This window comes from Pygocentrus nattereri, chromosome 30, assembly GCF_015220715.1.
Source record: "Pygocentrus nattereri isolate fPygNat1 chromosome 30, fPygNat1.pri, whole genome shotgun sequence".
Lineage (NCBI taxonomy): Eukaryota > Metazoa > Chordata > Actinopteri > Characiformes > Serrasalmidae > Pygocentrus > Pygocentrus nattereri.
In genome coordinates, this window is record NC_051240.1 from 19,035,972 (window position 1) to 19,050,897 (window position 14,926).

At 42.8% G+C, this 14,926-nt stretch overlaps 1 protein-coding gene across 1 annotated transcript; it reads right to left on the reverse strand.

The window, feature by feature from the left end:
- Nucleotides 1-11,133: 11,133 nt before the first annotated feature.
- On the reverse strand, nt 11,134-14,122 carry cxcr4a (chemokine (C-X-C motif) receptor 4a). The gene is made up of 2 exons (XM_017683354.1): nt 14,051-14,122; nt 11,134-13,342 (listed from the first exon to the last, which is right to left on the reverse strand). Exons 1-2 carry the CDS (start codon nt 14,063-14,065, stop codon nt 12,251-12,253), a joined length of 1,107 nt encoding a protein of 368 aa, XP_017538843.1. The 5' UTR covers nt 14,066-14,122; the 3' UTR covers nt 11,134-12,250.
- Between the last annotated feature and the right edge of the window lie 804 nt (nt 14,123-14,926).

The following is a 14,926-nucleotide window of genomic DNA, read 5'->3' on the forward strand; positions in this document are numbered from 1 at the left end:
CCCAGAGGCTTACAGTAAACGTGAAGGAAGGCGTTCGAGTGCTGTGGTTTTTAACTCTGGTAATTAAAGAGTGCAGGCCTGGCTGGAGGTCTGAATGGTTTTTATGGCAGGATCGGCCTCCACACTGCTGACTTTTACCTTCACCCAAATGGTTTTGTGTCCCAGTGACCAAACACACACACACTGCAGCCTGGCAATAAAGCTGTCACTTTCAGATCATAAATCAAACTGCTCAAACACCCACCACCACCACCAGCACCACCACCACCGCACGTACCCTGCAATAGTGACTCACAGAAAAATCCACCAGAGCAGAAAACGAAAGCAAGACGGAAAACGAGCGCAAGAAATTAACCAAGCAGAAAAATTAGGGACTTTCATAAGGACCGCTTTTGTTTTGGTCACTGGTTTGTGTGTAGCAGTGGGATCTTCACACGTTTCAGTCTTCACACTTTTCAGAGAGCAAACAGTTGTTCAGATGAGCTGTTCCAGTGAAAGAACAACATAATTATCTTAATTATTTCCCTTCTATGGGAGTCTGTGAGGAATCGTTCATTTTGGTTTCCTTTTGACATTTTACTTCATTTTATATTAAAAAGCTAAAATATGCTCAGCTTGGAATCACTTGTCATATTAATATCTGTTATTCAGTGATTACTTATACGGCGTATACGTTATAATATAAACACCTAATGCAGGTGGCTTGTTCAGTTCTAAGGGCCCATATATTATATTTTAACATCTTTTATTTTTCCCTGAGCATCTCACATCTCTTTGAGTTATTTGTACCCAAAACATGCATAATTCATTTTTACATGCCTCTTAGGATTAAACAGGATATGTGTAATTTAGCTTTGTTCTGATTGGCTGTCTTGTATTCAAAAAGCCCTCGGAATTGAAACACTGCAAAATAAAGGGGTGACACTAAACCGCTGTGAGTTCTTGTGACATCACAAAAACAAGTCATTTAAAATGGACTGTAGTGAAGTGTGTTGACAATGTTTAGAGACCACATCAACACATCAAACTCCAAAACGTTTGGTTTTCCATTAATGGGCTCTTTAAGGGATTTATTTATTTAATAATAAAGAGAAGTTTACATGTCAAAAAAATAGGATATGCTATTAAATCATAAACTGTAATGATCTTTTCATAATGATTTATTGTCTTTATAGAATAGGCATTTGGTCTGTGGGCTGTGTTCACTGCTTTTTTTATTGTAGGTTTATTCTCAGTGTGTTGCACCTTCTTTAGTTATTATGAAATCATCAACCTTTTACAGCTTTTTAAAAATCACAGAACCTTTACAGCTTCCTACAAACTGAAACCTACAGAAAATAAGCACCATATTACAATAAGCATGTGTACCTGCAACAAATCTCAGTTTTATACTAATGAAAAAAGTTATAACAAACTTTTGAAAGGCAGTATACACACATACACACACGCACACACACACATACACATACACACACACACACACACTAAATATATAATTAATTTTTTTTTATGTAACGAAATCTGGCTCATTTATGCATTTACATGATTGTACCTATTCAGCTTACAGCAGTTTAGCTCCACCCACTCATGCTGAAGTTATAAGGAGTATTTCAGCCTGGACAATTTTTTGAATGAGGCACAATGCAGGGTAGCCAATCAGAAGAGAGGTACTTAAGATATCAATCATAGAGGCATCTCATCAAACGTAGCCTGTTTAGTTTCTAATGGCTAAAGAGAAATTGGAAGATGATCAAATTCAAATGAATAATGACTACAAGAAGCCACACAAACATTAAAAAAATAAACAATAAAAGTTTCAAATACATAAATAACAACAACAACAACAACAGCAGCAATTTTACGTCTTTGTCTTCTTCTTATGGTTACATACAATATCTCTGTGGCTAAAATCAGTTAATGAAAGGACAGTATATGTAACCCAAGCCAAACAATGCGACTTCTATGCATTTTCTCTAATGTTTCATACGTCAGATGATCCTCAGTCATTGCATTTAATGGTGCCCCATTGACTTCAGTGTAAAGGCCCTGAGTGACTGGCCTTCAGTTCATGTGTTGTTAGCCATTGTATACTGTTTGCTGATGTAAAGCAGCGGTGTTGTCATACAATGAGCGATGGGAAATGGTTTAGAATTAGGCTCCCTAAGTGTTTTCACAGCTCGGCGCTGCTGTCCCCGTAGACCCTGCAGCAGGAAACAGTCTCCCAAACAGATACTTCCCCTAAAATAACACACACATTAATCGCACAACAGTGCCCTGCGGGGGCTAAAGCCAATGTGTGTGAGAGTGCGTGTGTGGTTTATGTTACTGCGTGTGTGGTTGATGTGACTGCGTGTGCGGTTGATGTGACTGTCGGGCTTTTGTGTTTGGACTGTACGACTGCGCTGGCTAACTTTGCTCTATTCTGGACCACGTGTGCTAAACTGCTTACAATACAGTTGCGTTTGTGTGGCTTCTCCTCTGTGCCCCCCACGAACTGTTCGACATTTGTGAATAATCTTGGCTTCTCTTGCCCTCGTTGGCCCCACCCTTTTGGGTAAACACTCAGTGGAATGGGGGGCTGGGGACGCTGGGGTCGTGAGGTGCCTCTCGGGCCTGCTCGGGTCGCAGCAGCCGGAACTGGGACTGGCCGCTAATGGCCCCTGACATGGGCTGTTTCCTGCACTGTGGATGTCAATAGCTTTAGCCTCTAACCCTTCACTGGCCCATAAGTGGAAAAACACACGCAGACCACAGTGGTGAGGGCAAAATCTGCTCCGTGTGGGGACCTTTGGAGCTACGAGAGCAAGAAAGTGAAATGAAAAGGCATGTATAGACAGACAGACCGAGAGATTAATAGGTAGCTAAATATAGGCAGACTATTACACTGCATTCTCAGTAGACCCAGCTGAGCCCTTCAGAAGCATTATTGTCATTGTTTTGATATTTAAATGTAATTACTTAATTACAGATTTAATTACTTGCCTAGTTATATAATTACATGGTTCATTTACATTCTATAGTGACAGGTTCGAGTCTGCACTTCATGTTTTCCTTTTGCTTTGATGTCAAATAATGACAAAAACAAAATTGTAATGGGTGGTTTTCTTTCCACAACACAATGACAGCACAAATCAACTTTATATCACGACAACAAAGAACACCTCCGGGTGGATCATGCGGGAAGCGGTACACCACAGTACGCTAATGAATCCAGAGATCATCTCTGCTGATGACTTCTCGACTTTGTGTGGTTAATTTTTCTGTATAATCGTCAACATTAACCAGCCAAACATTTCCTTGCACAGGCTTAACAAAGGCTGTTTTTTCCATTGAACACTTGAAAACAAGGACCGACCCAAACAGGAACCAACTGAACTTACAGTTATAGGTTATTTTCCATTACTCAGGCCTCACTACTGGCTGATATTAAACAATATACTGCACTGATTTTCACACGAATGCCACTCACACAAATGTTTATGTGTACACAGAATCAGATGCAGAATCCAACAAAGCTTAGAAATGTTTTCTCTGTTAAATGTTACATTATGAGCAAAATAATTATGAGCACATCCTGTGGCTGCATGCATAAAAGCTAATAGCGTAAGCTTCTTAACTGGCCTGTATCGCCTTCATGTCATGTAATAGTGCTTTGCAACTTCATCTTCATCTGGAAGACTAAAGGATTGGCTAAATTGTTGGCTTTGGCTGTAAGACAGAGGATCATTCTCTAGGATTAATGCCACTCACATCAGCTCTACCTGCTTTTAAAAGCTAGAAAATGGGTAAAATTTGAGTAAAATCCATTGTGTACATGGGTACATTGGACAACACAGCCTCAAACACAAGATTATGTGGCTGATACAATGTTTTGTCTGTTCTGTCCTTATTTTAGGTAAATTGTACCATAAATTAAGCTGTGAAATATAGCCAATGTTTAGGTGTTTAAATGTACAACAGTAAATTTTCTTTACTTTCAATTCATAATAACATCCAATTACAATAAGAACCACAAATGTGGTATTGATTGAACGCTCAGCATCCACACTTTTACAGAATTTCTCCATTTTTTCCAATGACTATTTACAATTAACGCAAAACGACAGCCAGGTCAACCAGGTTCGCTTCTCATCATCATATGTGTTATATAAATAGATAGAGACATGTTGTCTATGTCTGTACAAAACTTCGTATTTCCAAAAAGCCATCTTTTCAGAAGAAGGTAAAGCTTGTGATTTAAAAGTATGTAAAACAACAAAAAAGCCAAAAAATTGAGTTGCTGCGTTGTGACACAACTGCGACGATATGTGCAGGCATATATACAAAAAAGCCCAAAGGTCAGCCCGAAGGTCAGCCCAAAGTCCAGCACTTAAAGGGCATTCCCTGACTCCTCTCCTCATCGCACAGGTCCTGGGGGAGCCGAGGCTTGACGAGGCACTTAACACTCTCAGACATGCTAATCTTTCACACTCCACATTAGAGGCCATTACTCTGGCTCAATGAGGCAGCCCGGGCCAGGTGTCGGCCTCCATTGTGGCTGACCGTGGGTTTTGCTTCTCAATGGGTTCACCTCTCACGCATTTCCCTTCCTCTCAGAAACATGACCCCGCTGTGCAGCCGCTGAAGTGCAGAGCGCAGGGGGCTGATTTCTCCTACCGCTCCCAGTGGTTGCATTTCATTCCGCCTTTCCTCCCTTTTAATGGTTCTGAGGTTTATCTTGACCTTAACTCTGTATACAGAATATACACACTCAGTCCTGCAGATGTGCAGCTGCATGTTCCTCATTAGCACCAACTAAATCAGTCTGTTATATTCCCGTTTATTTGTGCTGTATCATGTTTCTATTCCAATGTAAATGGATCCGACTTAAAAAAAGTTAAGCAGTGGTGCAATAAAAAAGTTCATGCAGGTCAAGCATCACTACTGAAAACAGTATATCTACACAATGTTTTGTTCCATGCTAACAGTAACTAAATAAGCCTCTTTTATTTGTGTGCTGTTTCATGTTTCTGGTGCAATACAACTTGTAACAGCCTAACTTTTCTTCCCACATGAAAAACCGGCGCTGACAGACGCAGCATACCAATGAAGTCTAGACGCACAAACTAATTTATATAAACAATATTCAAAAACATTTTTGTAAAAGTCTTTAACAGTAAAGAAATCTCAAAAGCGCTTTCATTCATTCATTTTAGTGAAAATCTTAGAACATTAATGCTGAAGAACTTCATCTAGTGAAGTAAAAATCTGTGTATCTTAGTGAGGATCAACATTCAAAAAAGGACCAATGGGGTTGATTGGCTGTTTGGTGGGGATCTTTAAGTAGTGAAACCATTTGGTTGAATTTTGATCTTTTTGGTTAATGTCTTCATGTGGTTTAGTGAAAATCATGCATTTGGTTTGTGGATCTTCATGAAGTTTGGTGCAGAAAGTTGTTGTGGATTGTTGAGAATTCTTATATTGTTTGATGTGGTGTGGCAAGAATCCTCACGTCATTTGGTAAGGCTCTCTATGTAGTCTGGTGATGTCCCTGATGTAGTTTTGCGAGGATCTTCACGTATTTTGGTAAGGCTCTTGACGTCATTTGGTAAAAGTCTTCGTGTAGTTTTGTGGGAATGTTCAACTTGTTTGGTGAAGATTGTCACTATGTAGTTCGGTGGGAATCTTTTTGCCATTTGTTCAAAATCTTGTTTGGTGTGGCTCTTGTTTAGTTTTTTGGAAGTCTTCATGCAGAACATTGAGAACCTTCATTTAGTTTGATGAGGATCTTCATGTAGTTTGATTATGACTTTAGTTTGGTCAACATCTTGGTAATTGGGTAAGGCTTTTAGTATAGGTTGGGGAGGCTGTCAATGCAGTCTGATAAACATCACATAGTATTTCATGCCAATGATGCCACAAGTAAACAAAGATGTTTCCGTTTCTGCGTTGGCGGTGTCAGTACCTGCTGTGTTGATGGTACACTGTATTTCATGAGGCTTAGTCACGAGAAAAGCTAATATATCGCATGATTATCACTATGAATCATGTTAATTAAGGGAATGAGCAGATCCCAAGGCACTTTACCTGAAATACCTCTCTGAGTCACAAAGTCAATTCGCCTTAAAAATTCATATTTCAATAATTGCCTGAATTCATGCACAACAGAGGCTAGATGTGCCCCTGTGAGTCATCATGACTGTGTTTGGGTACATGAATGAAATCCAAGATAGACAAACGCTTGGGTGTTCTGCTATGGTGACATCTGGAAAAACAAAGAGAGTGAGAGAGACAGAGAGAGAGAGAGAGAGAGAGAGAGAGAGAGAGAGAGAATAACAAGACTGACATTGCATGACGCCTCTCCCTGCATTAAAAACTGATAAGATCGGAAGGTGTTTGTGTGTGTTCAGTGGTTCATTGGATTGCTCCACCTTTTGAAGGATCCACCTTTTCAGGAATGATTAGTTATATTCACTTAGCACGGTTTTCTCCTGCAATGAACTGTGTGAATGGGAACAAAATGGTCCTGATTGTAGTTCATTTTCCACCTGTAACTGAAACTGTCATAATAAATGACTCCGACTGAAGACTGCAGCGCCTTTTTGGTCGTATATGCGTTGAAGTCTAATCTAATACGTTTTAATGTGAATTAACATCGACGTGCCATTCTAGTTTACATCCTGGTGCACGTATTGGTCATATAATAGTGGGGACTTTATTTTCATTTGGAAGAGTAAAGACTTTACTAATATTTTGTTGGCTTTGGGGTGCAAGTTAGCGAAGACAGGAGAGCTTCCTCATGTACCAAGTCCTGTTGGTACAAGTACCAAAAACCACAACACTGAAACCTTTAGTACTGGACTGAAGACTAATGGAAACACCACAGTTGTGATTTCTGGTACCAAAGGTTCCAACACTTTGTGCAGCCTTGACGCCAAATACTTGAGGAAAAGCTTCTAGCACACAGCTGTGATTTCTCTAAAAAGAACAAACTTTGCCATTGCTGGAGTTTGTCATTGATTCCCCAGACGAGACAAAATGTTTTGCTTTATCTGAGCTTCCAGCACACGTCTAAACTTTAGACTCTTCTGTGGCCCAGAGGACTAGTTTAAAAACTTCTGGACGTAAATACAAAAAATGGCACTGCTTTGCAATTTTTACATTTTTAAATTGATTTTTTATGTTCAACTCTTCAAACAAAGGAATATTTTAATGAACTAGTAGACATACAGAATTAAAGCAACAACATGCCAAGCAAACTTAATTTCAGATGTTGTTACAAAAAGTTTGAGCTAGAACCATTTTCTACTTGCTCTTCTGTTTACTCAACTTAAATACCTGTAAATACTCAGTTTGTCATGATTGGCCCCTCCCAGTCGTCCATGTGCTTCCTTGTTTTGTTTCTTCCCAGTCCTGCCCCCTTGTTTCCAGACCCTGCCCTTAATTTTAACCACCTGTGTTTATCACCTGTGTCTTGTTAACCCTTGTTGTCTCTGTATTTAAGCCCTATGTTTTTCCCCTAGTGGTTTGCTGGTCTTTGTATTGTATTGTATCATTTGGTGTCTGTTCTGCTGGCCTGCTTTGTTTGTTTTCCTTTTTTGTAATGTCTGTCCCTCGTTCTATCCGTATAGGCTCTCTGACCCTGGACTGTCTAGACCCTAAAAATGGATTTACCCCTAATAAATCTCCCTTCTCTCAGCACATGCTCATCATAGCTCCCCGGCGTTACACAGTTATACTGAGTGACATCTTATCAAGGCTGCCAATAAGGTAAGTTAAAGGGGAAATAAGTAATCTGTCACTAGGTGGGAGCCCATGAGGGCAGGGCAGTGGAGTATTAAATTTGCGGTACTTACACTGTGAACTGTGTGACTATATTATGCACACAAAATACAAAGATCTGATTCAGTATTCAGATATTTAGTATTAAAGGACCCGCGACCCTGACGGAGAAGCGGCTTAGAAAATGGATGGATGGATGGATGGATAGTATTAAAGGACTGTTTTTAAAGGGGTTGGTGAAACCTAGGTCTCCTGTGTCTTATGGTAAAAGTACAGGGGGCCCAGCCAACATAATTTTTTCTGGGGCTGAGCCATGATTTTGTGCATGCCTTGTTCTCAGAGATACAAGAAATATTTAGTTGAACTAAAATAAGAATGTTTACTGTACTAAGAAGTAGGGCTGCACCAACCAATCAACTTTACTAGCAATGTTGGTAGTAAAAAATAGTTGGTAACATGTCAAGTCAATGTATCGATAACATGCGTTTGCACCAAAGGCTATTCTTACGTTAAATGTTTGGATGCATATTATATGTTTGTGTTATTCTCACCAGGATGGTGTTTTGTGTTCAGGTTTACCAGATCAGCCTTTTACCATGAAAGGCAAATATGCATTAAGCTATCCTCAGAAATGTGGGATTCTACTCTTATTTAAGACATTTATTTGTGACTGTACAAAACAGTTCATTTAACATAATGGAGTTGTGTAATTGATGCCAATACCTTCCATATGGAACAGAATTTGATTGAAGTTCACATAACTAATTCAGTAGTAAGCAGGACTTGAAAAAGTAAAGCTCTGCCAGCTGAGTGGACACTATTATTAAGCACTGGGCTGTTTGAGTTGACCTTACGTACTGCAGAAGTGGAGATCAATGGAAAGCAGAAAGTAACTATAACTCATATATAAAGGTAATTAAGCTTGAGCTTGTTTGGAAACTTTACTTAATTCTTTTCAAGGCCATAAGTTTGCGTGATTTAAAAAAAAAAAAAAGAAACGTCGACAGTTTACAGTGAATTTAATATGTGTGCAAAAGTTTGGGCACCCCTGGTCACGTGACATTTTGGTGTCATGTTCATATAACATTAAATGTGTGTAATACATGTCATATGATATGATGTGATCACGAAATATTCATACTGCCGACTCTGGTAGGTTGCCAAGCTTAACTGCTTCATTTTAGGAAAGAAGTCCAAGAAACTAAGACCTATTGTTGCTCTGACATTTTTTATCAACTTGATAGAAAACAGTCACCAAAAAAAAAAAAACATTTTTGTGAGATGCTGTTTACATATATTTACACTGCGATTGTACTACGGTATAATAAAACACATTTTTTGATTAAAGCAACTCTGAGTTTATTTCTGAGGTTTATTTATACCTCCATCTGCGTCATTGCTTTCTTTTTGCGTTCCGAAATGTTGACTTGTGTTTTGGTTCTGGTTTCTCTGCCCACCTCTTTTTGGAGACCCGCTGCCGTGACTGCGTGTGTGTGTGTGTGTGTGTGTGTGTGTGTGTGGTGTGTTTGTGAGTACCACGAATGCTCAGTTTTCAGGGAAGCCCCCGTCTCTCAGGTTTTGTGTCACTGTGTTTGCAGGATGAATGTGACACATGTCACCAGCGCTCAGCAGGTGGTCTGGTATGTTGAACACTGATCACGGGCAAGATATTGGTTCCTCTAACATGACTCTTACAGTTGTTTAGATTTCTCTAGAACTGCGCATGAGAGTTTCTGAAGCAACCACAAAAATACCCCCCCTGAAAAATGGGTACTTTTTAGTGCACAGGCTCTTCCTGTGATGCAACTTTGAGTACGTCACAGAGCTCCCACATACACTCACATGCACCTACAGTAGCGCTCAGACGTTTGGAATCAGTGTACAGGACATGTACTGTGCAAAAGTCTGAGCACTCATTCATTTAATTATCCAGCCAAGACAGACATTAAGCAGAAGTATTTAATTCACCGGGAGAGAAACTATATTTGCAAAAGTATTCGCTCGTCTGGCTTCACCCGCTTATGAACTTGAGTGACATCCCATTCTTAATCCATAGGGTTTAATATGATGTCGGCCCACCCTTTGCAGCTATAACAGCTTCAACTCTTCTGGGAAGGCTTTCCACAAGGGTTAGGAGTGTTTATGGGAATTTCTGACCGTTCTTCCAGAAGCACATTTGTGAGGTCAGACACTGATGTTGGACGAGAAGGCCTGGCTCACAGTCTCCGCTCTAATTCATCCCAAAGGGGTTCTGTCGAGTTGAGGTCAGGACTCTGTGCAGGCCAGTCAAGTTCTTCCACACCAAACTGGCTCATCCACGTCTTTATGGACCTGCTTTGTGCACTGGTGCACAGTCATGTTGGAACAGGAAGGGGCCGTCCCCAAACTGTTCCCACAAAGTTGGGAGTATGAAGTTGTCCAAAATCTCTTGGTGCTGAAGTTTTAAGAGTTCCTTTCACTGGAACTAAGGGGCCGAGCCCAACTCCTGAAAGACACCCCATACCTTTGAGAGAGAGGAGAAAATCAAGCTCCACTCTTACTTAAGATCTCTGTAGGAAGTGTAGCTGTGGACTAACCACCCCAGGGTTCAGACCTCAACATTAACATCGTGAGAGGCAGTCCCGGGAGTCCAAAAGAGCACAATTGTAACTGTAACTCTCACTGTAATATAATATTTAATGGTTGAGGTTTGTAATTTCCTGCTAAACATGTTTTCTCCTTTTTCCTGCTGCAAAAAATTAACAACTTGTATTGTTTGAAGGACTATGTAGGACTGTTTTGACTGGAAATGAATGATGACATTTGCAAGGTACTTTGCATTAATAGAAAACCAGTTTTGTTGCACCTACGTGTATAAAACGATTCTAATATGATTCAAATGTGATGCTGGTACTTTACAACTTCATAGGTTTCAGTTAGTCTATTGGAAGCTATACGTTTAAGAAAAGAGTGATCAGATGGGTGAACATAGCTGGTGATTCTACACTTAAGAAAAGAGGGTTCTTTAGTAAAGGGAATAGTTCTAAGTAGAACCATGAGTTCCGTGTAGACCCATGTCAAGCCTAAAAGGTTCTTTGCATGGTGAAATGGCTCTTCAGACGGATGGAGAATGTTTTGTGAATGTTTTTTTTAAAGGAGCCTTTTTTTGAAAATGGTTCTGTGTAGCACTAAAAAGGTTCCTCTATCGTTACAAGATGAACATCGTTACAATAGCAGAACCCTTTTTGGTGTCTAGCTTGTAATATTTCAGTCTACACTATGCAGGTGATTCTTGAAGAAAAACAAAGAAAAACACCTGTCACTGGACAGGTCACACACACACACACACACACACACACACACACACATGATGAAACAGCACCAAGAGCCTTATTTAAAATATACAAGTGGTTTATTCTGAGGACTCCAGCTGTATAGCAGCTCACATGAGAAGAACGTCGATTCTGAGGCCTTAACATTCATTCACTCATCCGGCCTGTTTTTCAAAAAAATAAATAAGAGCAGTGGGTGCATAAGTGCAGAAGGCCACCAGTGAACATACAATTGGGTTCCATTGATTTTTCTACATTTCTGCATAATTACATGGTTGAGATGTAAACAAAGTAATTCAGAGTGGTTTGGTGTGAGATGCGCCGTTCCAAGTCAGAACTGATCACAGTGGTGGTGACAGGGACCAGACGTCCACCTCTAAAGGAAACCACATAGAAAGTTATTACATGAAATGTTTATGAATATAAGCCGCCTGATGTCTCCAACACTGTTTTACAGTAAGGTACATGCAGGACATCGTGGGGCAAAATAGTACCCCAAGAAAACGAATCGTTTCAAGTTCACCAATTTTTTCAGCGTTACATGTGAAATCTCCGAAGACGGGCGGTCGTTAAGTAAAGGGCTATGTTTGTGTAATAAAGATCACACCCCTGGCTCCTCTCACCACCACTGTGTGGAAACCTGAGTCTGCAACGATCCTTCTCACATCAGAACACTCCGAATGACGCTGTTTACACAGAAACGATATAATTATGTGGAGATTTTGAAAAATCAATGCAAGACACTTTTCCTCATTCATACAGTCCAGTGTTCATGCGCTCCACACAAAGTGAAAGTCCTCTGTCTCACTGGTAATACTGGACTGTCCTGCTATTTACATAAAGGCTGGTGCTGGGTGACCACTCAATGGTCTACAGGCTCAGCCTGCCAGCTCACACAGCAAGTCCATCACACGTGTATTTACAACTGCAGTTTGCATGAGTATAAACACCGGGAGCTCGTGGAAAACGGACGTTTAATCCAACGGGGGTCTGTATGTGGGAACAAAGCAACTGTGAGTCTTTTTCTGTGTGAATATGAAAATATCAGGTCCATTGCAAGTCCAATATATATATATATATATATATATGTGTGTGTGTGTGTGTGTGTGTGTGTGTGTGTGTGTGTGTATATATATATACATTTACAGTTCATAGCAAGTCCCTCGCTTGTGTCCGTGTTAACTTGAGTGGAAGCTGGACGACTCGGACTCTGTGGACGTGGACACGCCGCCTTTCTTCTTGGGCAGGATCTTGATGCTGGAGCTCCGTCCGCCTGACAGCGCGTTGCGCGCGGACCTCTTGAACGTGGCCCCCAGGAAGGCGTAGAGGATGGGGTTGAGGCAGCAGTGGAAGTAGGCGAGCGCCTCCGTGGCGCAGATCCAGCGCTCGAGCGCGCGCTGCCGCTCGCACGTGTGCTCGAGCACGCCCAGCGACAGCAGCGTGTCCACGAGGATGGCGGCGCAGTAGGGCATCCAGCAGGCGAAGAAACACGCCACGAGCGCCACGGTGGTGCGCAGCGCGCGCCGCTTCTGCGCGCCCACGCCGGCGGGGCCGCGCGCCAGGCGCGCCGCCACCACGCAGTAGCACGCCAGCAGCACGGCGCCGGGCAGCGCGAAGCCCACGAGCACGTGCTGCAGGCGGAAGGCGATGGTCCAGGTGGCGGCCGACTCGGCCGGGTAGACGCGCGCGCAAACGATGCGCGTGCCGTCCACCAAGCTCGGGTCCTCCTCCACGGTGGCGAAGGCCAGGTCGGGCGCCGTGAGCAGCGCGGCGGGGAGCCACGCTCCCACGTAGACCACGCGCTCGGCCAGCAGGCGGCGCGCGCTGCGGCTGCTGGTGGCGCGCGCCACGGCCAGGTAGCGGTCCACGCTGATGAAGGCCAGCAGCAGCACGCTGCCGTACAGGTTGACCGTGTACACGGCGTGCACGGCCACGCACATGAAGCCGCCGAAGCGCCAGCCGCGCGCCGCGTCCACCGCCCAGAAGGGCAGCGAGAGCACGAAGAGCAGGTCCGCCACGGACAGGTGCAGCCGGTAGCGGTCCGTCATGCTGCGCGCGCCCCGTTGGCAGCCCATCACCAGCAGCACCAGGCCGTTGCCCACCAGGCCCAGCGCGAAGATCAGGCCGTAGACGGCGGGCAGGACGCGCGCCTGCAGCTCGTGGCTGAGCGCGCGGTCGCAGGGCACGTCGAAGTCGGCGCCCAGATCCCCTGAACCGGACTCAGCCTCCGAGGAGTTGTCCAGGAAAGTGCCATCCTCGAAGATGATGTGCTGCGAGGAGGAAAACAGATGCTTAAACTGTAAACAACAACAACAACAACAGAACAATAAGACTGTAGCCCTGACGGGGTTATTTCACAAACCAGGCTGGGAGATGAACTTAAGCCAGTAATGAGGATTACTCAACACTGCAGCCTCTTCTGCTGTTGACAGTCTTGGTTTAGGCTTAAGTTATCCGGCTAACTGAGAAAGCCTGCTTTGTGAAATAACCCTCTGCAGTCAGAGGCTTTTACAGAGAACCACACGCTGACTGCATCACTGTAAACAACAAGGAGACACCAGTGTGCCTGCACGTGTCTTCTGAGTTTTCTATGGAATGTTGATGATGGGAAAATAGTGGTAAATCTGAGAAAAATAAAGTTTTCTTTGGGGGTTATTTTGTCTTAGAACACCCTTCATGCACCCCCCACCATGACTAGAATAAAAAATCGATTAGAATACATTTTAGACCAAACTCAGGGATCTCAGGGATCTGAGCGTTCATAGCCATGTAATAACTTTCTGTGAAGGAGCTTTCAGAGGTGGACGTCTGGTTCCTATCAACACCATAGAGAACAATTCTGACTCAGCACCAAACCACTCTGAAGAGTTCCCCTTAAACAACACATCTACAAAAATTCACAGAAGGAAAAAAAAAAGATAAGAAAACGCCACGAAACCATGAAATCCTGTGAAACTCGCGTGGAAAGTGAGACTTACTTCGTAGTAAGACATGTCTAGTGAAACTCCAGCTCAGTCTCAGTCGTTCCTCCTTTAAGTTCCCGCTGTTTTACACAGACACAGCTGCTCCACTGCTGCTGTTTTAAATAAACCACGCGTTCACGAGGCCCCGCCCACCAGGGGACGCTTCCTCGCAAAGGTCCCGCCCACCCCCGTAGAGCGCGGTCACAACACAAGCAAACAATGCTTTCCTGTTTTCCACACTGGCGCTGATATCAGGCTGTGAGAGAAACGGAGTTTATTACAGGAATAAGCAGCATTTAGACATTATAGGTCTTTTAAGTCCTAACCCTAACCCTGACCTTAACCCAAAGTCCAGCCCTAAAACTCACCCTGGCCCTAATCCTAACCCTAATCTTAACCTCAGCCCAAAACCCAATCCTAACCCTGGGCGTAATCCTAACCCTAATCTTAACCTCAACCAAAAACCCAATCCTAATCCTGGCCCTAATCCTAACCCTAATCTTACCTTCAGCCCAAAACCTAATTCTAACCTTGGCCCTAATGTTAACATCAGCCCAAAACCTAATCCTAACCTTGGCCCTAATCTTAACATCAGCCCAAAACCTAATCCTAACCCTGGCCCTAATCCTAACCCTAATCTTGCCCTCAGCCCAAAACCTAATCCTAACTTTGGCCCTAATCTGAACCTCAGCCCAAAACCCAATCCTAACCCTGGGCCTAATCCTAAACCTAATCTTAACCTCAACCCAAAACCCAATCCTAACCCTGGCCTTAATCCTAAACCTAATTTTAACCTCAACCCAAAACGTAATCCTAACCCAGCCTAATCCTAATCCTAAACCTAATCCTAATTTAGCTGTGAGCTGCTGACACTGACCTAATGTCTTTTAC